The 23,108-nt window shown below is 38.7% G+C and overlaps 1 protein-coding gene across 1 annotated transcript in view; it reads right to left on the bottom strand.

The window, feature by feature from the left end:
• Positions 1 to 5,581: 5,581 nt before the first annotated feature.
• The window catches only part of MKX (mohawk homeobox), a 61,833-nt gene continuing 44,306 nt past the window's right edge, over positions 5,582 to 23,108 (bottom strand). Inside the window, exons 5-6 of the mRNA XM_054590223.1 lie at positions 5,942 to 5,975; positions 5,582 to 5,837 (exon numbers count right to left, since the gene is read on the bottom strand). Of these exons, the coding sequence (XP_054446198.1) occupies positions 5,651 to 5,837; positions 5,942 to 5,975 (221 nt within the window). The 3' untranslated portion in view covers positions 5,582 to 5,650. The remainder of the gene's footprint in view (positions 5,838 to 5,941; positions 5,976 to 23,108) is intronic.

Genomic DNA, 23,108 nt, shown 5'->3' on the forward strand with positions numbered 1-23,108 from the left:
TCTACAATATCTCTACTATCTATGCCAGATATTATTATTGCAAGTGCTTTGTACATAATAATTAATCTTCATAACACTAAGAAATAAGTTATTGTTATGATCAATATTCTATAGATGATGAAACCGAAGTTAGAAAGGTTAAGTGTCTTATTCAAGATTGTAGAACTAGTAAGCAGAAGAGGCAAGACTGGAGCCTCTGCAGTTTGGCTCCAGAGTCAGTGCTCTGAACTACACTGTTTCTATGCTGACCGAATATATGCAGTCCTTCCCATATACCCCATGCATATGCACAGATGATATTTAAGCTTCTGAGTTTAAAATATTATTAGAGAAGTAAAAATATATAAAATACAAACTAGTAAGATATTTGTAACATATATTATAGGCAAGGTACTGAATTTTTAAATATAGAAATAGATCATAAATATCACTAAGAAATGGATAAAAGGAAAGAAAGAAGGAAGAAAGGAAGGAAGGGAAGAAGGAAGAAAGACATGAATAAATAGTTCAATGAAGAGAAATATCAATGGCCAGTAAGCTTAGGCACAATGTCACTCATTTTAAAAAGTACAAGTTAAAACAATGATGAGACATCATTTTTTTACTTGACATAGCACATTGTCAAGTATTGAAAAGTTTAGTAGTACTCAATGTTTTGACTAAGTTATTTAAAAAAACAGACATTCACACCCTACTGTTGGAGGTATAAATTGGTAGAACTTTTAAGTAGTAATTTAGCACCACCCACCAAAACATTTAATATACCTATCATCTGAGCCATTAATTCCACTGCTAGGTATTTATTCCATGCGGGTGTAAGTGGCCTAAAACACGTGTTCATTGCATCAATACTTACAGCAGTGCCATTCCATTATGGTCTGTATGGCGGTGACAATCCACCAATTGTTTACTATTAGTCTGTGAGGAGTTAAAGGGCCAGAATGTAAATCTACCATACTTCTAAGAGCACTGTGAGTCAAGTGACAATTTTCTTTTTCATAGAAAGGCTTCATTGATTAAGAAAGCAGTATGTTGATTAATATTCGGGGGCAAGCTTCTTATCTCAGTGTGAAATACCTCTTTGAATACCATTAGTTTATATAATAACTAAAAATTGGAAATGACTCAAAAGTCAGTCAAGGGGGTATTTAGTAAATCATTTATAATAAATAAAAAAATAAATTTCTATGCATTCACTTAATAATGAAATCTACATATCTATACATATGTACCATCTCAATATACATGATACAATGGAAAAATATTGTGGAGAATGATAGAGTCAGAAGTGCAGGATGAAAAGTACGAGTTCATATATGCATAGACTTTCTGGCAGCACTCACAAGGTATTGTTAGCCATGGTTAACTCTGGGCTGTGGGACTGGGATGATGGAGAGACGGGACATGGGGCTTTTAAAGTATCCTGTGCTCTGCTGTACTGCCTACACTTTTCTACAACTAGTATAAGTTACATTTATACTTTTCAAGAGCATAAATTAAAATTTAAAATTTTGTTCAAAAGTAATGAATTCAAATCAAATCTCCAGAAACTGGCTTTGGGGTGAAATTCATTTCAGAAGGCTTATTGAGACAATCTTTACATGAATTTCCATGAAGTCATTTGTGTAAAGATATAAAAACACATGAATTTGTTTTTCCAAACTCAGAAATCTGGTTTTCTCATCTTAAAAAAAAATTATTATGGGCAATGCACACACCTCCCAAACCAAATGTTTACTCCATCTCTAAGATGTGTCTCAAGGCTAGGAAGTGGTGAAGTTATGATTCTTTACCTACACTGTGACAATCACCTAATTCTGCTCATAATTGTTTCAACGAAGTGCAGGACCAAAGACGCGTTGTGCACAAAAAGGCCCAAAATGATAGATCATAACATGATTTTGACAAAATTGAGGGGTCCTATATGATTCATGGAAACCACAATTTATATTGCCAGAAATTATGGCCTATTAGACCTTTCAGAGCATCTGGAATACATTAATAATCGTTAACATTTGTATAGTACCATGCAGTGTGCAAAGAAGTGCTTTTATATCCACTGTCTTAATCTGCACAACAGATCTTTAGAGTAGGTAGATTTCATAGATTAAATTCTACAGATGCAACCTCTGGGTTTAGAAGACTTATGTTTATTCCCCAAAGTCACAAAGGAGTGAAGAGTCAATGCCAGGCTGTGACAGCTCAGTTCTGACCGCCACTCCATACAGCCTTCCAAGGCGTGGCCAACCCAAGCCTCCCCAGATGGAAGACCTTTGGGGACTCGCTCTTCTCCGTGTTTATTTGCATGATGTTATGGCATTGAGCTGGATGAGTTTAAAAGCAGACCATAGCTGTTGCCACTATTTGTTAAACATTGCTACTTGCCGTGGGCAGAGAACACAGACAATGGCTTGAGTTCTGTCATCTTGAACAGGAGGATCAAGCAAGACAACTAGAAGGAAAAGAAATTCTGGTTGATCTGGATGAAGGAATCTCTTGTACATGCTGAGTTTTCTATCGGCATGCCTGTTCTTCTCTTTGTTCTACTTTATGCGTTTTTCCAGTAAGTCGAAACTAATGGTAAAATGATCTTCCTCGAAGATCTCTCTAGCTCTGATACCAACTTTCACTGTTTCATTGTAGTCTCTCCTGTCAGCTATCTTTCCTTTCCCAAGGCTCCTCATAAAACTACCCATATATCATATGCCATTTATATTTCTACTTTCTCTCACCTAAACCCTACATAGAAGCATTATAATTACCTGATAATACCTTCCATTTATGGAGCACTATTAAAAAAATTCCAGGCACTGTGGTAGGCACATTATGTACTGTATGTACTCATTATGTACTGTACATTATCTCTAAAATTTGTAGCAAATTCTACAAGGTTTACCTCATTCCTCTCACTTTGCAGGTGAAGACTCTCAAGCCAAGAGGGACCAACTCTGGATTTCACACTAGTAAGTGGCAGTGCTGGGATTCAAACGTAGATTTGTCTGGCTTCAAAGCCCAGGCCCTCTCCAGTACATAGCACACAGAAATAATGCCTATTGTATTAGCTACTAAAAGCAAGCAGTTAGTGAAAATGTTCATTTTAAAGTAGTCATGTATTTTAACAGTTAGAATCATACTCTCTTTTCCTTAGCTCTGAAAAGGTCAGTTGGTGGTCTAAGGTGATGAAATCAAGCCTAACACCAATACAGCGCTCCCGTATCGTGTCCCGCACTAACCTAAGGAGCATTGCAGCATATAATGGGCCCTTCTGTTCTACTGCTTTCTCCACCTGGTCAACTCGCAAAGGAAAACAAAATTCATATGATCATTGAGGTCTAGAAATTAACTTTTATTTCAAATCTGTCAAGAACTCCTGGCAGATATTAATTTTATTAAAATGATTACATATGGCAAAACAAAGCATAGAGGTAATTCTATTTCTCTACAACATAAATTATGAGTTAGATTTTCAGCTGCTGGCTCAGCATTGTTCAAGATTCTTTGAAAGGATTGGGGGGACTTTAGTTTCCAGAGAGTGTTAAAGCAGCAAGAGAAAAAAAATAAATTAAAAGTAATTGCAATTGGAGATATTGCCAAGGATGTGCTGATTTTAAAATCTTGATGCGTTTGTAGGCCAGACTCCAAGCTTTGGTATTTAAAAAAAAATTATGTGACTAGCCATCCTGTACTGGCTTCCATCCATATTTATAACATTGGACAAATTTGTTGATTTTTTTTAATGGCAAAAATGAATTGTGACTACTTCAAATGAAAAACAACCAGCATCCATTCATCTAACTGGAATATGTCAAAATGAAACAATTTTATTAAAACATTTAATACAAGAATAACTTATAATAGTATGAAAAAGAGTGAAGTATTTGTCTTCAGTTTTCTTTGATATGATCCCATTTTGGCAAAATTGTTTTACAAAGTTTAAAAAGTTTTTATCATGGATCTGTAACTACTTAAGGATGTAAACTAAAAGACCACATACTTCATCTGATCATACAGTCATAACTTACATATCTTGCTTTGCACTTACTGTTACTGCAAACAGCAATTTAGAAAACAAAGTAAAAATATATATATACAAAATATTTTTATATCAAATTATCTTAATTACACTAAATAAACCCAATTCCCAAATGCTATGTTACATGAAAAAGTGTCCTACAATTTATGTCAAGATTGATATTGTCCACATAACTAGAGCAGCCTTTGGTTTTAAAAGCATTTTGCAAAATAAAAAAAAAAATGTCACCACATGGCTGCATTACTGGCTCTCATTCACACTCACAAAATGCTTTCCAGTTTTTAAAAAAATTACAAAATACATTACCTACGCAAAAAAACCATCCCCCTTAAAAGAGTCAAATCCTTTTTATTTCTCTGAAGCATATATACGCTGTTACATTTGGCGTCTCCACTGCTTATTCAAGTTTCAAGTCTCCCCAAGATGATTAGAATATTATTGTTTGACTGAAAAAGATAGTCGTCTTTCTTGATATTGATTATTCTCACTCAATGATAACTTAGTTTAGAAACAAAATGTTCTTTCTTTTAATGCATGATTTCACTTAATTTTTACTTTAATATCCTACTTGGCAAAATTCAGAGACTATTCAATTTTTTTTGTCCATATGTTTTAAATTTTAAAATCAATTTTATGTGTGTATATGTATATTCACAGAGATACATTTCTCTCATTATCTTGTTCTCATTGCAAAATAAATTGCCCACCGGCAATTGTAATTTGAAATAAACCAAATAAAAGGTTTTTAACCATTCCTTATGAAAAACAATTTCCATCACAAAAATAACTGAACTTTAATGCAAACAAGGTTATGTTTTAAAACTAAACTATAAGTTTAGTTCTGCAAAGGAAAATTTCCTGTTATCTATATAATAAACTTTAAAAAACTTTAGCAAAACTTGAGAAAAAGAAAGTCCGAATTGATCCTAAAGGGTATTGTACTTTCCAGAAGTGCTTGGAAAAGGATTTTTGATCACAACATAGTCATTGCGATTCTTCTTACATGTATACATTATGTGATCACCACACCTTTCATTTTGGAATTTTGTAATACATCAGATAGGCAGGCAAGATACATGCACAAAAGTCTCACTGTCACTCTGAAAAGCACACTGAACAATTTTACATACGGCAAAAGTTTTTCTTAAAGGAACATTTCATTTAGGCTGAAAGATTTCCAAGTTTTAACACGTGACTATTGAATACATTTCAAGGGCTTTCAGCAATTATGGGTTCAGTCCTGGACTGGTCAGGTCCATCTGGAATGACACACAGACTAGCAAGCATTACGGCGTTGTCATTTTGAGGCATAGCTGCTCCGCTGTGCCCACGTTTTAGCTTATTTGGGGGAAGCAAGGCACTTACTGTGATGGCAACGCAGACATTGTATGCATAGTTTGAGTAACATAAAATAAGTTAATATTTTTGATTAAAGTGAGGTTTTTTATAATTTATATGTCTTTTAGAGAAGCAACTAAATGATATATTCAGGATATTTAAAAATAAAAAGAGGTTTGAAAGGGAAACATTTTCACTTCTGCTTCAGCTCTTAAGATGAGGATTTATGAAAAAACACTGATGTGAAGGACAACCATTGATCGGAAAAGTGACAAACTATTAAAACTGCTGAACCAGTGGCACTTTGACCGTCTTTACTTCTGCTATATGTGACGACTTCTGGATGATGCAGCTGGTGGTTCCCTGCAGTTTGTCTTTTCCTTGTGCGAGATTTGTCAAGGCCATGGCCGCGTTGATCTCCTTCCAGTACGTGTCATCCTTGCTCGCTCCCTTTCTATTGGCTGCACTGAATTTAAGCAGAACAGAAAGAAAATGATCAAACTCACTGCGTGTACATAGACAATGGCATCACTGAAAAGCACACATGGCAAATAAAAACCTGTTGCTCACCTGTCACCCTTATTAGATCCATTTTCCAGAGTGTCTGTAAAGAAAAGCAGAAATTCGATTACTTTTTTCCTTTCTTTTTCAATCTCAGGAGTTTCATCATTAATTACCAGGAAAGAAAAGTTCATCAGGTCCGGCCAGGTGCTCAGCTGGATAGAGCACCCTCCAGATATGCCAAGGTTGTGCGTTAGATCACCAGTCAGGGCACACACAAGCATTAGTCAGTGAATGCTTAAATGGGTGGAACAATACATTAATATTTCTTGATCTCAAAAAAAAATCAATCAATAAAAATTTTAAGAAAAATTCATCAGAAAATATGTTGAAGATTAGTTTTTACACAAAGATAAATTAGTTTAAGATGCAAAAAAAAAAAATCTCTTTAAAAAGAAGCAGGCTTATGATGAAGCCAAGTAATAAAGGATAAAAAGTAGCTCTCATAGATATACAGAAATCTAAGGTTAATTTATTCTGAGAAATTGGGACTTCTCACAAGGGGGCAAATGAGATAGGCAGGTTCTGGTTCTGCTTCCTCCCACCACTAAACGGCATGTACCTCTGGCCAGAATACGGCGCCCCACCACATCTGGGGTGGTTTGCTCAACTGTATAATGAGGATGTCCCTAGAAGATCTTCAGGGTGCCTCTGGCTCAATGTTCTATGATTTCATGGGAATCAAATCTCCTCCTCTGAAAAAGGACTGGCAACTAGTTCCCACTGGCTGGGTAGCAAGTGAGTAATAGATCCAATGCTGACAGCAACACAGGAGTCCCTGGCATATTAAAATAAACAGGCACCAGTCTTCAAGCTCCAAAAAAGCTTCCTTTCCTGCAGCTCTGCCACTCAGAACACTAATGTTGACCAGTACCATATCAATATAAAGAGAGACAAAACGGCTTTTTGATCTTGATTAAATCTCTCTGGATAACTTCTCCAGCTAAACAAATTGGCAACACAAAAGTGGACAGATAGAGGGAAAGAGGGGCTGTCGGCATGGCAGGGAAGTGTGGACAAAGAATGGGCATGGGACTCCCCATCAGCCTATGAGATCCCAAAACTAGACAGTGGTTAAGTCTCCACGATCATCCTCAACAATCGCATTACTGAATAGCTACAGAGTGAGGCACCGTGTCATACTCAGGAAATATAAAAAACACAGTGCTTGCTCAAGGCTCTCTTTTGGCTTTATGGCCTTTCGAAAGCTGTCTCTTCCTGCTCTCAGTCCTTTCTGTTTCTTTTACCACCCCCAACCCAATAACCCAATATTTCTGGAAGCGTTTTTTTTTTTCTCTCTGCCATGCTTAGGGCTGGTTAGGCCAAGGGGCATAATTTCTGGTTCTGGGGTCTAAGACAGTCATAGTACTAGAAGAAAAACATCAACATGATTGTAATATTGTTCAACCAGGGCAAAATTCCAAGGCAAGATGTGGTTGAGAGAATATAATTAAGTAGCCATGTAGATAAGGCAGCTACACTTCGATGCCCTCTACAAAGCTAAAGTATCGGGAATGCCATTAGCTCATCCTAAATCAGGCCTTACGGGGTAGACGGGGAGACAATAAGGGGTCACTGTGAGCTCTTTGCACAATTTTTCACCCAGGGACCCTGGGAGCTTATAGAAATGGGCAAACAAAAAAGCAAACATAACAAAAGCATTTAGTAAATAAATGGTAAGGTTATTAGGAAGAATCAATGAGATAATTCATGTCTAACTCAAAATGGAATAACAAGTAGTGCTAGTTCCTTTGGACTCCTTTTCTTTTTTTCATATTCTTTTGCCCTCCTTTTTATTGAATTTATTAAGGTGACATTGGTTAACAAAATTATACTGATTTCAGGTGCACAATTCCACAGCACATCATCTGTACACTGTATAGTGTGTTCACCTCCCCAAGTCAAGTCTCCTTCCATTGTCATTTATGCCCCTTCCCCTCATCCACCTCCCTCCAATCCCCCCACCCCAGTAATCACTAAACTCTTGTCCTTGTCAGTTTCAATTATAAAACGGATTTTTACATCTAGGAATTATGTTCATTAATGTGGCATAAGTCAGTGTTTCTCAGACTAAGAAGTGGAACCCATTAGTTGGTTGTGTCATATTTTCTTAAACGTATTTACTCCATATTTTATTTTATTTTTTATTTTTTTGACTTTAACTCAGTTTGAGTTAGAATATTCTTTTTTATTATTATTATTTTTTTCAAATACATTTGTCTCTGCCTTCCCCCCACCCCTTTCCCCTGCCCCCTTCCCCACCCCTCCCTCAATCCTTCTCCTTTGGTTTTGTCCATGAGACCTTGCTACACGTTCCCTGAACCTCCCCTTCCCTTCCTTTTCCCCTGTCCCCCCTCCCTCCATCCTCTTGTCTCTGTTCATTTCTTTTCCTTCCAGTGGACTCCTTCTTTTTAGGGGTCTTTTAGGGGAAATAATTGGATCAGTGAGCCGTTGGACGGTCAGCCTCTGGATCTTCTGGCTCCTATTAGTTCTGCCTGGATGGTTAGCTACGCTGCTGCTTTTGATAATTTTGGAGTTACAAAACTACTCATGTAAATGGAGGAAAAGATTGGTAACTTTTAATTCACAGAGCTCTGATAATTCTAGTGCACAGATCACTTCCTATATGTCAGGCACTATTCTAAGCACTTTGTGTCTTAACTTATTTAGTATCCGTGCCTCTGTATGGGGATAGCATGTCTGCATTATATCCGTTAAATCATTCTTTGTTTAGTGCTGTTATCTGTAAATCTTCACCCCTGAGTGACAGACGCAAGGTGCTACCAGAACACAGAACAAGTCAAGGCCTTTGTTTAGAAGAAGGAAGGCCAGCACATTGGACATTTTACGGGGGTGGCGGGGGGGGAGAGTTATGCCTTTGCTCAATTTTGCCCACAAATTGCAACAATTCTGTTGCCAGAGTGAAGCAATAGGTTATGGAGATATTTATTCAATGGAAAGACTTGGCAAAAGCAGAATAAGTTCCATGAAGCTTAAATAACATTAGGAAAATAACAAAACATAATTTAGAAAAGACCATGTAACCGATGCTCTGGCTCACAAACCAAGCAGTCTCGCATCCACGAGGGGCCAGAATCAGACTCCCCACCTGAATGGTCAACCTGAGAGCGATTTTGGCACAGACTACAAGAAAGAAGCCTGTGGCTATCAAACACGTAATGGGTTACAGAGCCCAGAAATCCCAGAAATGAGTGCAGCCTGCGTGTGGAAGGAGAGCACGTAATTCACTGTCAAGGTCCACGGAGAGCTTCTATTTGAGATGAAGAGTGAACTCGCAGGTCCTGCAGCCCCCTGAACGGCTATACTCCCTGTGGCTGCCTCCTTGAACTTGTGCCACAGAGAAACAAGTTTACTACAGCCTCCTGTGAGATTATAAAATTCTGCTTACTCTTTGGGTATATGTGTTTTACAGTTTGGTGCCTATGAAAATACCTTTGAAGTACAAAAACACAGACTCCAATCCCCACTTGGGTATTCCTAATTAGTTTCACAAATTTCAACAATGTACTCGGCGGTATTCAAAAGACTGAACCCTTTATTTCATTTCTAAGGCGACAGGCACACGCAGTGTCATTAGGTATGGAATCAGGTTCCTTTTTCAGCAACAGAAGAAAAGTCTTCATAAGAAGTCACATAGAGAAGAAACATTTTGATTCTCCATCAATAGTCAATGCGAAAACAGCGTGTAACAAGGCTCCATGTCAAACATTTCAAACCGACAAGAAAGAGAAAGCTGACTACTACGGCTTTGGGGGGGGGGTCTCTGTGTCCAGGGCTGTTTGGTTCAAAATCTGTACTGGTGTTAGAAGGACATGCTTTCCCGTTGCTGCCATCGGGGGCTGCGCATTGCCACGAGGATGCTGTGCCTGTAAGAGCCGCCGCCTGCAGTGTAGTGTTTCTAGTTTCCAGAACTAGCACAAGGGAGAGAGCAAACAGGAACCCTTTTACTCAGAAATGTTTGTGCTTTTGTAGGTAAGCAAAGCAACTATAAAGATGTGGGAGTTCGGGGAAATTTTTTTCTATTTATTGTGCTGAGATAAAATCTGGGGAAAGGCCCCAGGTATTTTAGAGAACTGGCTTCACTTGTGGGGAACTCAGAAAATTTACAATTCACGAATTACGTTAAATAATTGTATTAAATATAAAGATTTTTTTCTTATGTTCTTTTCCTTTGAAGTTTAAACTTGCTTATCTGGTTCAAAGAGGTGTGCCTTTCCAGTCAAATGTCAGTATTTAAGGAGCGGTGGGTGTTAACCCGTCACCAGTGCTCAGGGGCGCATGCCACCTCTGCCCACTGCAGGCACGTGGTCCCACCGCCTCCTCTCCACGAGTGGCACCCAGTAGCTCACTCTGACAGGAGGAGGAAGGATTCCGAACGCGGCTGAAAAGAGGGAAACCGTAAGTCTGAGCTAGAGCAGACGTTTTGCTGCTGTTAATTAGCATGCACAGACCTCGGGCTGACTGCCCCCTACATTCCGCTCAGCTGTAGCTCTCACTCTGCAAGTAGCTTGGCTCAGCCTCTCCAAAGTCTGAGCTAAAATGCCTTTTTAGATTCTAAGGTTCCAAAAATCAGCTACGCTGTCAATTACCATAAAAGCAACTGGTTGGCAGTAACAACGTATTACACCAGCCAAAAGAGCGTGTTTTAAGACCAAAAAAGAAAAGGAAAGAAAAAAAAGAGGTGTGTAGTTAGGAAAATCTTCAACTCTGTAAAACCCAAAGCATGTTGAAACTTAAAGTGGGGCTATCCTCGGTTTGGACATGTGTTTTCTTATAAAGTTAAGAAGAGAAACAATTATACAGAAAATTCAGATCTGCTGCAACTCAAGATGGGTAAGAAGAAAGCTCTGTGGGCGAAGTGTCCATCTAAGTTTGATAAATGCCAATTTACAAACACATGGATTCTGATACATATTCCTGAAATAAGAGTTACAGTCATAAAAAGAGACAAAAATATGGCCAAATCTTTTGCTCTGAGACTTTTTTTTCAAATTTAATCAATAAGCCCTAAAATTAGGAATGTCTTAAAATGCTCCTCAAAGTATTAACTCATACCACTAAAATAGAAATAAAATTAAGTACGATTAAGGAAGAGTATTTTTTAATTAAATAATCTAAAAGTCATATAATATGCTTCCCTAAGTTAAACTAGAGAGAGTCAGAGCTCCAGATGCTTGACAACTGTGTTCCCTCACGCTTGGGTCGGTTTGGGGCCATGACTGGTGACAGCAGGTGTGGACAGCCAGGGTTTTAGTGTGTTTCTGATCTCAGAGGTCCCAAGAGCCCCCAAGACAACAGATCAGTTTCTGGAGTAGCTACATACTTGGAACAAATGAGATGAAAAACAAGACTCTGGTGAGCAGAGCAGATAGAAAGCCTCACTGAAGATTCGAAAAGACCGATTGCTCCAAATCTGTAGGACCTAACACCAGATGGACCTAGCTATCTCGGGGCCTGCTGCTGTCCTCACGGTTTCTCTCTCTACTGCCACACACAGTAGATCCAGCCTGGGCTTGCACACACCCACAGATTGGATCCATCGTGACTCTGTGTTCCATTCCTTTTCAATACAGCACATGTTGTTTTTCTCTAATAAGGAAATATAGGTTCACGGCAGAAATCTGGGAAAAAGTGTAAAAGAGAAAACAAAGGCCTTAGGGATACATGATATTAATATTTAGATATATGGCCTTCCAAGCATGTTTATAATACATTTTTTAAAATGGAGACCTTCTGTATATATTTTATAACTTGCTTTCCTCGCTGAACTTATACTTCAGCCTTACCCTTTGTTAATAAATAATATAGTAATCTACCATTTGGCCTTCCCTGATGTGGCAGTGGTTTTTGCCTGTGAAATAATAACAGCCTAAAAGAATTCGAAAACTAGCTTCATCTAACATAAACATGAATATTGAGAGACTCCAACATTATGAGAAGGGGTTATCTTTAAAACAACAATTACTAACACTGATTGAATGCTTATTTTTATGCCAGGCATTTTACAAATGTTATTGATGGTTAAATGCTTACAATAACCCTGTGAGAAAGCATCATGCCCCTTATTTACAAATAACACTGCAATTGAGAGGAGTCCAGAAACTCGCACAGGACTTCGTTGCAGGCGATCGGGGTTGGAAGATTGAGCTCCCAGTCGTTGGACTCTGAAGGTCATGTTTTCTCCTCTGCATTCCGAGGTCCGAGTGATCTTGGTAGCTAAGGCCGCTTTCAAGGACCCTATGCCGAAGGCATTGTTTACATAGAAAGTCTGTGGAATGATAAACCTACTCAACATCTTTTTCTGTTCTTTTGGCTAGTATTTACACCCTGGAGATACGAAAAGACTTTTTTTTCCCTCCTTATAATTTAATATGTAAAATCAAACTATCTCTCCAAATCACAGAAAAGAGAATCTAAATAAGCTCTCTTGAGCTCCTTTTCACACTTTAATTGGTGACATTTTAATAAATGTGATATCTGTATAACCACTTTTTTAAACATTAACTACTAAATAATTTCTAGACAGCTGTTGTGCAACACTTTTAGAGGAAATTTTTGTGGTTATCCTCTCTTTAGGGTAGTTAGAGCTTTTGAATGAGTAAAGATAAATCATCCTATGCAGTTTTTTCCCAAAAAGGGAGGGGAAAAAAACACCCAATAACCTGTAATACTTACCTGTTGATGACTAAACTGCTTCTTCCAGTTCCACTGACCAAAACCAAAAAAATGAGTTCCACTTTAAAACCTCAGGAAGGGATTGCAACTAAGCTTGGTGGATATCAAAGTTACTGCTCTCAGAAAAGTTACTAGAGCCTGAGTTCTGCGAGCCTTGAGATGGGGGAGCTTTGCAAGCTTTCTGAATACTGAGAATTATTCAATAAAGTTCGCCTCATCTTCATGGATGGATCTAGTATTTTTTTCCTTTCATATGTACTAGCTAAATCATTTATTCTGGGGCCTTAAAGAATGAGTGGCTTCCAAGATCATTTCAGAGTTTGAAGAACAATCTTTTCCAAAAAAATAAGCCAGTGTTTCCTCCAGCCATGACTTCCACCCTCTGGCCAAAGATTCTTTTCCTTCCTCTTGCCTCTCATGTGGGCTGGTCTCTCTATGGCTAATGATGCCCAGATGTCCTGGATCCACAGGATCCCCACCTTTCACTGCCTTTCTGTCAATGCAGCATCCCCTCTATCTCCTGCCAGAAAATAAAAATTAGAAACCACACCCTTCCATTTTGGACTGATAGAGAAAAGTTCCTTGGTCGGGATGGGGCAAACTGATATCTCAAAGCTTTCAGAATGGGTTCTGTTTCCATTAACGCCACCACCAGCAGAACACCTTTATTGTTCCAGAGTAGCCGCGTGTGTGGTAAACCCATGAGAGCGCTGCTTGGTTCCTATCTGTTAGGGAGCTATGGCTTCGATGGCTTTCCTTGTTAGGCACAGTATAAGAGTTTGAGGCTGATAGATCTTTAGGAAGCCCCAGGTGTATCTTTATTCTGGTAAAATGCACAACTACTCTGACCTCTGCAGTCTGGGCTAGAGGACTAAAGGAATCGGTAGAAAGTAGAATTTATAACTTGAAGAAAATTTTTCAAATAAGCAGAGTACCACCCAACTATAATTTCTCAATGTCACTTTCCATCTTTTTCACTAAACATTAAATATTCTTGATGCTAAGTTACTCTGCATAGTGCCATCTACCAAGATTGCTCCTCTGTGATTTCAAAGGCTCCACCTTCCCAAAGTCTAAAACTTTGAGTCTGAAATTTCACTTTGAAGATTAGAATGAGGTCTATGGGGAGGAAATGGTTGGCGAGTGACCAGAAGAAGATCTGGAAATGTTACATATTCTCATTTCCATTATTAGCTCATCTTTATGAACTATAAGTGTGGTCTGGTGTGAGGCACGAGGCAGCATTTGCAGTGATTGGAGCCCAGACCCTGGAACGAGAGAGCAGGAGCTGAACTACTGCTCCGCCGCATACGGTTTGTGTGACGGCTGGGCAGCCGCTCGACTTCTCTGTGTTTCGCCTCTCTCACCTATCGAGTGGGGCTCATAGTACTAGGCGGATAGTCTCGTTAGGAGGACACATGATTTAATATTTTGTAAAAGATTTAGAAGAGACTTTGAACACATATATCTAGTACTATATAAATTCTGTAAAATAAAAAAAAAGTTGACTTTCTTTCTTTTCTTTTTCTTTTTTTTTACATCTAGAATATGAGGTTGAGTGCAGACACCAGAAAAGTTTGTATTGTTCAGAGGGTTAATATGAAAACCATTATGTAAAGATGAAATACATCAACCCTGGACAAAACCCATCAGCTCAGATTAATGGATTAAGTGTGCAGAATCTATCATCTTCAAAGACAAAATGACTTTCTGACGTTATTTTGTGCCAGAGTACTACAACATGCCAAGACAAAGAGCACTGGAGCCACATTAAAGAATATCTACTAACTTGAAGTGTCTAATGGATTTTGTTACTTCATTTTCTCAAGGGGACTATTGGAGATGTTCCCCAAAATGTTTCATCCATGAAAGCTCAGTTTTCAGCCCAAGTCTCAGAAAATGACCTCTTAACTATGCATGAATAACTTCTGTGTGCCTGTGTGTTGCAAGGAACATTAATTGTTTATAAAAGCACTCCTTTTTACAGGCAAGTTGGGCTACTAGTTCTGAAAACTGGGTGAACTTATTTTGATTCTTACCTAAAGCTTAAGGAAGGCATTTCTCCTGAGATCAACTTTATAGCTGCCACACTGCAGTTCTAAAAGGTTGACTTATTTAATAAAGATATAACTGAATAGTTTTGTTACAAAATACTAATATTACTCTATTCAGCAAAAAGACCCTTTAAGTGAAAAATATGCATTTGTAATAATCTAGAAATTGGCTGGAAAGTCTGGCTCCATCTACGTATTTGACAAGGTCTTCAGTGTCTCTAAAAAGCCATCCTTTGATGAGTGAACAGACGTGTATCTTTGGCTCTCATTGTTGCCACACTTTTCAAATTCCTCAAATTACCATCTCTAGAAATGACACTTCAGACTAGGAGATGTTAGTGTCAAACCTGTCTGACTGCGTTAACACCAGAATGACACAGTAAGAGAGATGATGTTCACAACCTTCTTGGATCTTTCCAAAAAGTAGCAAATGACAGTTTCCCTACTCACAGTTCATCTGCTGTATTTATTAATAGAAATAAACATATTTTAGATGTAAGATGGATGATATTACCAGTCTTCTACATTTTAAATTCATTTCACTGTTTTTAATACACTTAAAATGTTAAAACTGTACTTGGCATGTCAGTGTTCTATGTTCACACATTTCTACATTTAAAGGTTCTGTGATTTTCTGCTTTTAATTTCAGAAACAGTCATTGAAAGTCTAAACTGGGGAGGGGAGGGACTTTGAAATGAAAATTGGAAAGAATTGTTTGTTTATGGCACTGATGGGCAGGAGAAGTTAAAAAGGAACTAGGCGTACAGATGAAGCAAATGCCTTGCCCTGCCTTGGCTGTGGGCACAGGTCCAAGAGGACCTAGTCAAGACATTTCTGATGACCTGTTTTGACCAAGAGAATACCAAATTACCCCTCTCTATTTTAAACCTTGCCAGAGGATCCACATCCCAAATCATTTATTAAATTCCAATGGCATACAGATCATATTCCACCATCATCAACTAAATTTAGAATACGAATGATCTAGGGAAAAAATGGGGATAAGTTCCCCAAGGCTAACAAGTTGATATGTTTGAGGAGAAAACAAAAATATTTTATAGCTCAAAACCACCTTTCTGTACAATAACTTGTCTAAGACACAGGCTGTGTCTTAGGAGCACAAGACAATAGTTAGCTGACTCACTAGGTTTGTGACGTCAGGCAAATTATTTATGCACACTGTATCTAAATGTCTTCACCTATAAAATGGGGAGAATAGTTACACCTACTTCCCCAGGTTGCTGTGAGGATTAAATGATGCACAGGAAGTTCTCACTTAACGTCCTGGATAGGTTCTTGGAAACTGTGTCTTCAAGTGAAACAACATGTGAGGAAACCAGTTTTAGCATAGGCTAATAGATAGAAACAAGTTTTTATGGTGTGTTCTGGAAACAAAAATATCACCAAACTTCTAAGTAAAGACCCAAAGCACTTCTAATATTAAACATTGAATTCATGATGAGCTACACAAACATTTAAGAAAGATGAATAAAAACAAGTAAGAGAATTCTGCTCCAGTCCTCTTATTCCAGAATCTTGGGTGGCTGGAGCCTGTCCTGGCAGCTCAGGGTGCAAGGTGGGACTCACCCTAGGGTGAGGCACTTTTCTGTTGAAGGGTGCACCCACACACATCCACACCCACTCAGACTGGGACAATGGAGAGGACTGCTAACAAACCTCATGTGCACATCGTGGGGACAGGGACGAAACACTAGCACAGGAAAAAACCCACACAGACATGGGAGAATAGCCCACTCCACACGGACAGTGGGCCTGGCAAGCATTGGTGTGTATATATATATATATATATATATTTTTTTTTTTTTCTCATCAGCGTTATAAGAAAACGACATTGAAGGGAACAATGTTATTTGAGGACCGTCTATACTAAGTGTAAAGTTCTTGGAACTGTGCCTGGCACATAGTAAGTAAAGGCCTGGGTGCTACAATTCCTGAAGTGAAGGAAGGACGTTCACCCACCCTTCGTTAAGTCATGGGGCCACTCCCGTGGAGGTGCTACGCCCTCAACAGGTGGGTTAGAGGGTAGCACACCTTCTTAGGATGCTGTAGAAAAGAGAATAAAATCCACAGGAGAACTTCTCAAAAGGGAAGGCTCCTGTCCTATCTCTGAGTCTGTGATTACGGGGATCAGAGAGAGGTGAGGAGCAAGCTCCGCAGCTGTTGCCACATAGACAATAGAGGGGCCGCCCCATGGGCAGAGCTGTGTCAGAGCATCCGAGCGGCCTGCTCTCAGTATAGGATGCCAGAATGCTGGAAGTCTAGGTGTTCACTCAAGGGTAGCAGCATAGGCAGTATTACTTTGCTACTTGTTAAAAATTATTATGGATTCCTAGTATTCCAACAAGGGTCAAATAACAGTCTTAGGGCTGCTTAATGAACCAAGCTCTTGATTCTCTCTTCATGTGAACCAAGCTCTTGATTCTCTCTTTAGAGGGGAAATATTGTTCAAAATGCAGCTTTAAAAATACTTTTCACCCTGACTCGTGTGGCTCAGTGGATCGAATGCTGGCCTGTGAATCAGAGGGTCGCCGGGTCAATTCCCAGTCAGGGCACATGCCTGGGTTGCTGGCCAGGTCCCCAATAGGGGGCGGGTGAGGGGCAACCACAGATTGATGTTTCTCTCCCTCTCTCCCTCCCAATTCCTCTGTCTAAAAAAAATAAATAAAATATTTTTAAAAAGACTTTTCATTGTTTATTTTTTGCTTAAACACATATAATATCATTAAAAAGGCTTTTTTTCAAATAAATCACTTCATTTTAGTTGCATCATTTTCTCCAATTATTACCATTTTTTTCTATGTTATGGTATATAATTCAGGAACAATCATTACAAAGCTGAGAATAAAGAAACCCGAGATTTTTATTATAATATCTTACAGACTACCTCAGAATAATCAAATCACCTTCCTTCTTCTAATTGGAACAGCTACGGTAATAATATACTGTTATAAGATCTGTTTTCTGTTTTGAAAATAAACACTTTGGTCCAGCTCTATATTGCTGCGATGGTGGGGCCTTTATTTTTGTAATCTTGTATTTTTTTAATCTTTCCTTTGGGAAAATAGGGTGACAAATATTAATCCACATGGAGTTATCAAAAACTAATTATTCAACCTAACAGAATTTTTTTCCTAGGGTAGCATAATAAGCTTTTATAAACTAAAGTAAACTTTGTTTCTGCTGCTCTCAGTAGAATATTTTATTCAGGCCTGCCTTAGAAAGAACAGAGCATTGTTTTTATACCTCGACATAGTGATGAGGTTTTATAAACAGTTTTTGGTTAGTTTTAATCTGTTATTTTTACAGCAGCCCCGAGAGGTAGATGGAGCTATATGATCTCTAAAGAGGAACAGGGACAAGGGGATAAGAAACAGAACTACCATGCAAACAACGTGGCCACCACCAAGACCAAATTTACGAAAACAGAGCTCACTGGTCATGACGTTGAATCTAGTTGGAAAGGAGGATAGAGAGCGTCCTGTCCAGGCCTGCTGAAGGCTTTGTATTTTGAACAGCAGCAGAATGTCATACCATCTGGGACCGGAGGGCTGAAGAGAACCAAAATGCTAACGGTAGTTTTCTCAGAGCCACCCAAAGGTCCAGTGACAGACTCTTGGGTGGGTGTCTGCTGGAGAGTGAGCTGAGCCGGTTCTTCCCTCAGAGCCTGCGGAGTCATCCTGGGCTGGGACTGCTGCTGTCAACAGCCACCCAAATTAGATGGAGCAAATCTAAATAGTTAGGCCCCACAGCTATAGCCTTCAGAAATGTAATATGCAGGGTGGGTATTTTTTGTGGGACAAGATATTAAAAACATAGTACTTAAACATGAATCAAAGAAATTATAAAAAAAGAGAATGCACCCTAATGGTCCTAGATTAAAAAAAGAAAAAAAAAAGAAAACAAAAAACAAAAAACAGAGCTCAGTGACTACCAGGAAAGAAAAATTAGTATACTATATAGCAAAGTTCAAGCAAAGCTATTTCATGGAAATTTAAATACAAGGAAATGGCATGTTCACATGATTTAAATATATTTAAATGCCAAGCAGCTGCCATACATATGGTCTTATAAATGTCATATGTTGTTATAAGTAAATAAGATACCTTAAAAATAAAAGAAAAACATTTATTTTCATCATAAAAGTTATTGATTTAGAGAAAGGGGCAATCAAGCTAATAATGTTTTTTGGACTAAATGCAATTCTCTGCTATTTCTTGTATTCAGTTTCTACCCTTACCATAATTTTTTTAGAAAACCTTTTTTTTTTTTTTTTTTTTGAGAGGGTACGAGAGGGAGAGAAACACTGATGTGAAGGAGAAACATCAATTGGTTGCCTCTTGTACATGCTCCGAATGGGGACTGAACTTGCAACCCATGCATGCGCCCTGACCAAGAGTCGAAGGGGTGACCTTTCGCTTTGTAGGACGATGCTCAATCAACTGAGCCACACTGGTTACGGCCCTTTCCCATACTTCTAGATGACTTTATAGAGAACTGTAATATTTTAACAATCAATAACACAAACCAATTTAAAAATAAACAAAAGGGCTGGGGAAGCAGAAAACTGTACAGAAAGAAAAGAAAGCAAAAATTACAGTTCCAGAGCAAACCAGATCCACTTATTGACATATTTGATTTTAGTGATGGAATATACTATGCATACTCAAACATGATTTAGAAATCAAATCCTCCAATTCTAAATTCTCTACAGACACCCAGAAATAGATGGTGAATGAGCAATGAGGAAAAGATAGTAGTTACTGCCTTGAATCCAAGTATTATACAAAAGAGTCAGGCTGTCATAGACAAGAGTAAATAAACTACATATTTTTATCATGGAAGCACCAAAAAAGTTGCTTTTTTTTATTTATTTATTTTGCCCAGGGGCAGGCAGAGTCAGATGGGGAATAACAGGCAGGAAAATCATATATCCCTTGCAAGATTCCCCAGCTCTTGTAGGCACATGGGGTAGTCCTAGTCATTTTTCCATACTCAGGAGGTAGAAACAAGAGGGGCTGGTAGAGCCCAGCCATAGATTCGTGGGCAGAATAGCTTCTCATAAGAAACCAAGAGATGTGAGGGCCCCTCAGGCTAGAAATGTACTGTACACCATGGCTCATGAAGCCCCCTAGTATTTCAAATGTCTATTCAGTCACACACACCCAGTTCATGCTTAGCATGAGTGAGCCGCTCTCTGTTATGCATACGGTTTACGCATGGGTCTAAGGCCAAGAGAACTGAAAGAGGAGAAATCATCCTCCTACCATGGGAGGAGAAACCATCCTTCCAAGGCCACCCACAGTGGTTTCCTAACACAAGACATTACAAAACACATATGAAGAAGTAAGCCATTGTCTCAGGCCTCTGGGCAGCATTTAATTATATGGTCCTAAGAATAAGACAAGAAGAGGAGGTGGGAAGGTGGAGTTGATCAGTAAGGCCTTTGAGAAAAAGTGTTTCTGGCGGGGGTGGGGGCAGAGACAAATGTATTTGAAAAAAAAAAGAGAAAAAAAATAAAAAGAGAAAAAGTGTTTCTTTTATTTTCCAGACTTTGAGAAATTATATACATTATCCAGCTGATTTTCAGATTACTTTAAGAGGCTGATAAAAGTCATCCTATAAGACAGTTTATTAGACCATGTAATATATACATACTGTAACTTGGACAAGAAGATGTAGAAAAAATATTTTTGAAGTGAAAGGAGCAAGGAGTCTCCATGTGTGCTGTCTTTTCTGAGCTCAAAGGAGAATAAAGAAATAAAAGTGATGATGAAGGTGAAAGTGTGAAAATACATTTATTAATTATTCGCGTGCATCATAATAAAAATAACTGGCAGGGTTAGGAAAAGCAGAAAGTGGGCCCAGAAATGAAAAAGACAAGAATGATTATTTTTATAGTGAAGGAAAGAGGAAGTAATGGGAGTTCTGCAGAGCCAGCGTTGGTTGCTTTAGAAACAGGAGTCAGGGATGAGGCTTAATTGAAGAATTATTCAAATAGAATTCCACAATAATGCTAGTAGTCTTTAAGACACAGAGAAAGAAAATAACCAATTAATGACAAATTCCTACAGCTGCTTTTAATGGGATTCATGCCCTTTTTGTTTCTTTGAATTGAGAAATTGAGCACACCTGTTCACTACTAATCAGCTCAAATGGTGAAGGGTGAGCTGCCTTAATCACAGTTGATTCCTCCAGCAGTAAGGTACACCAGAAAGGGGAGAGATGTGGAACCAGGGGGCTTGAGGTCTGAATCCCAGTTCTGATGCTTCTTAGCATGTGGTTTGAGGCAAGTTACTTAATTTCGGAGTCCCTTTTATTTTTTTTCTCATCTGTAAAATAGATACAAAAATGCTGCACAATAGGGACGGCTGTAGAAATTAATAATAATCACTGTAAAACACCAGGCACCCAGGAATGCTCAATAAATACCACTATAACAATTCCATAATTGCAAATGCTCTTTCTGTACTGGTAGCAAACTTTGATGAATGCTAAACCTTGGAATGGAACAGATAGCAAGCAACACAATAATTCAAAATAGTTTTTGTGTTTGAATTGTCTAAGCTAGGTCAAGGGCAGCTATGTTATGTCTATGGTGCTCTGGTGTGAAAAATTCTCAAAAGAGCAAGACTGCATATTATGGAGGCATCAATTTTGCAATGGCTCAGAGAGGGTCACTTAAATTGCTTAGTAGCCATAACATGCAAAACATTAGGATGGAATCTTCGATGAGAGTGAAAATGAGAGTAAGTACCAAGGCAAATTTCAGGATTACCATGGCAAATACCAGTCAGCAACTGGTTTTCTGCTGTTCATTTTTGGGGTTGGCCCATGTAACCACTCTTGGACTAGAGATTTACACATTACTCATGCAATCATATAGATATGTCAGACCATTTTCTCTTAATTGCATGGGGAAGATTTAAAATGTGAAGGTCCTCTCTCAAGATACAGAATATATCATTTGAATCTGGGAGAGCAGCTTTGGAAATTCCCGGTTTTTAAAAGCTACTTCTTTAGTCCTTGTCATGAAGAATTTTCTCTGAAGATCTAACCAACTGGTACACCTATTTTTCACAAGGAGTAAAATAACTACCTAGAACATATATTACTTAAAAAACGTCTATTGTGCCACTGATTTATTCTAAACAACTGCGCTTGGTATCCTTAAATTCTTTGACTGACTGAAGCAAGAATATATAGATTATTTCAACTCCTGATGCCTTACAAAAAGACTGACAATTATTCAAGGGTTCTTCCCACTGCATAGCAGAATGGGAGGAATACTCAATGTCCTTTGGAATATTTTTTGCCATCTTTGGATGGTGCTTTGGTAGAGAATAGGCAAACACATTGCAGCAAATCAGAGCTTACTCAAGTGAAAACCAAATTATCTTTTTGTGAGTGTCAAGTGGAAAACTACACTTTGTACCCAGCATTTCTCTCTCCTGAACCCTGCTTTTGGGGGCATAGTTAAGGACCAGGTCAACTTCATTCATAGTGATGATAATGATAATTACAGAGTATTTTGCAAGTCAGAGATGTGCAAGTAATCTCATTTCCTTTTTGTGTACACTTGTATCATTTCTCCATTTTAAGATGTGAAAATTGAGACTCAGAAAAGCTGACTGACATGTCCAAAACCAAATTGTTAGTAAACAACAGGGCCAGTAGTAGAAGCCAGATCTCCCAAGTGCAAAATATATTGCACTTTTAAGTTCCATATAATCGAACGTTGACAAAGTTCTCCACGTTGTCTTCATTGACTTATTCATGGGTTCATGGGTTCATTTGACAAACATTTATTGAATGCATCCTATAAAGCAGGCACTGTGACAGTTGCTAGAAATACAAACTACTAATGGATTTCATCACCAAGCAACTCACAGTTTGATAAATAAATGACAACAGCTCAGTCCGGTAAGTGCTGCGGGAGTATGCAGGAGAGGCAGCAATGGCAAGGACGGGGGCGGGGGTGGTGAGGATGGTCCTGAGAAGGAGCTGCAAAGGAGACAAGGAGATCATAGACCCTTGGGGCAGCATGGAGAAAAGGCCCTGGGCAATTGCTTCCAGCAGAAGCAGCCTCTGCCGTTCATTCCAGCGTGCCCAACTGACTTATTGCCTGGATGCCTACACCTGGAAAAGATGGACAAGCATAGGCCTGATGTAAAGATGAGCAGGAGGTACCAACGTGAAGGTGGGGAAAAGCATTCCAAGGTAAGGGAACAGCTGTATGAAATCCAATGTCATGCCACCGCACTCCTCCGGGAAACTCTTTTTGGTGAAGCCGAAACAAATGAGGTGTGTGAGGAGGTTATTGTGAAATGAACCAAAAGAGATGAGCAGAGGCCAGGCATGGAGGGGTTTATGGTTTGGGGTGCCAAGAAGAAGAATGTGAACTCTG

Source organism: Pteronotus mesoamericanus, unplaced genomic scaffold, assembly GCF_021234165.1.
Source record: "Pteronotus mesoamericanus isolate MK-2021 breed Mesoamerican mustached bat unplaced genomic scaffold, CSHL_Meso_final contig_130, whole genome shotgun sequence".
Classification (NCBI taxonomy): domain Eukaryota; kingdom Metazoa; phylum Chordata; class Mammalia; order Chiroptera; family Mormoopidae; genus Pteronotus; species Pteronotus mesoamericanus.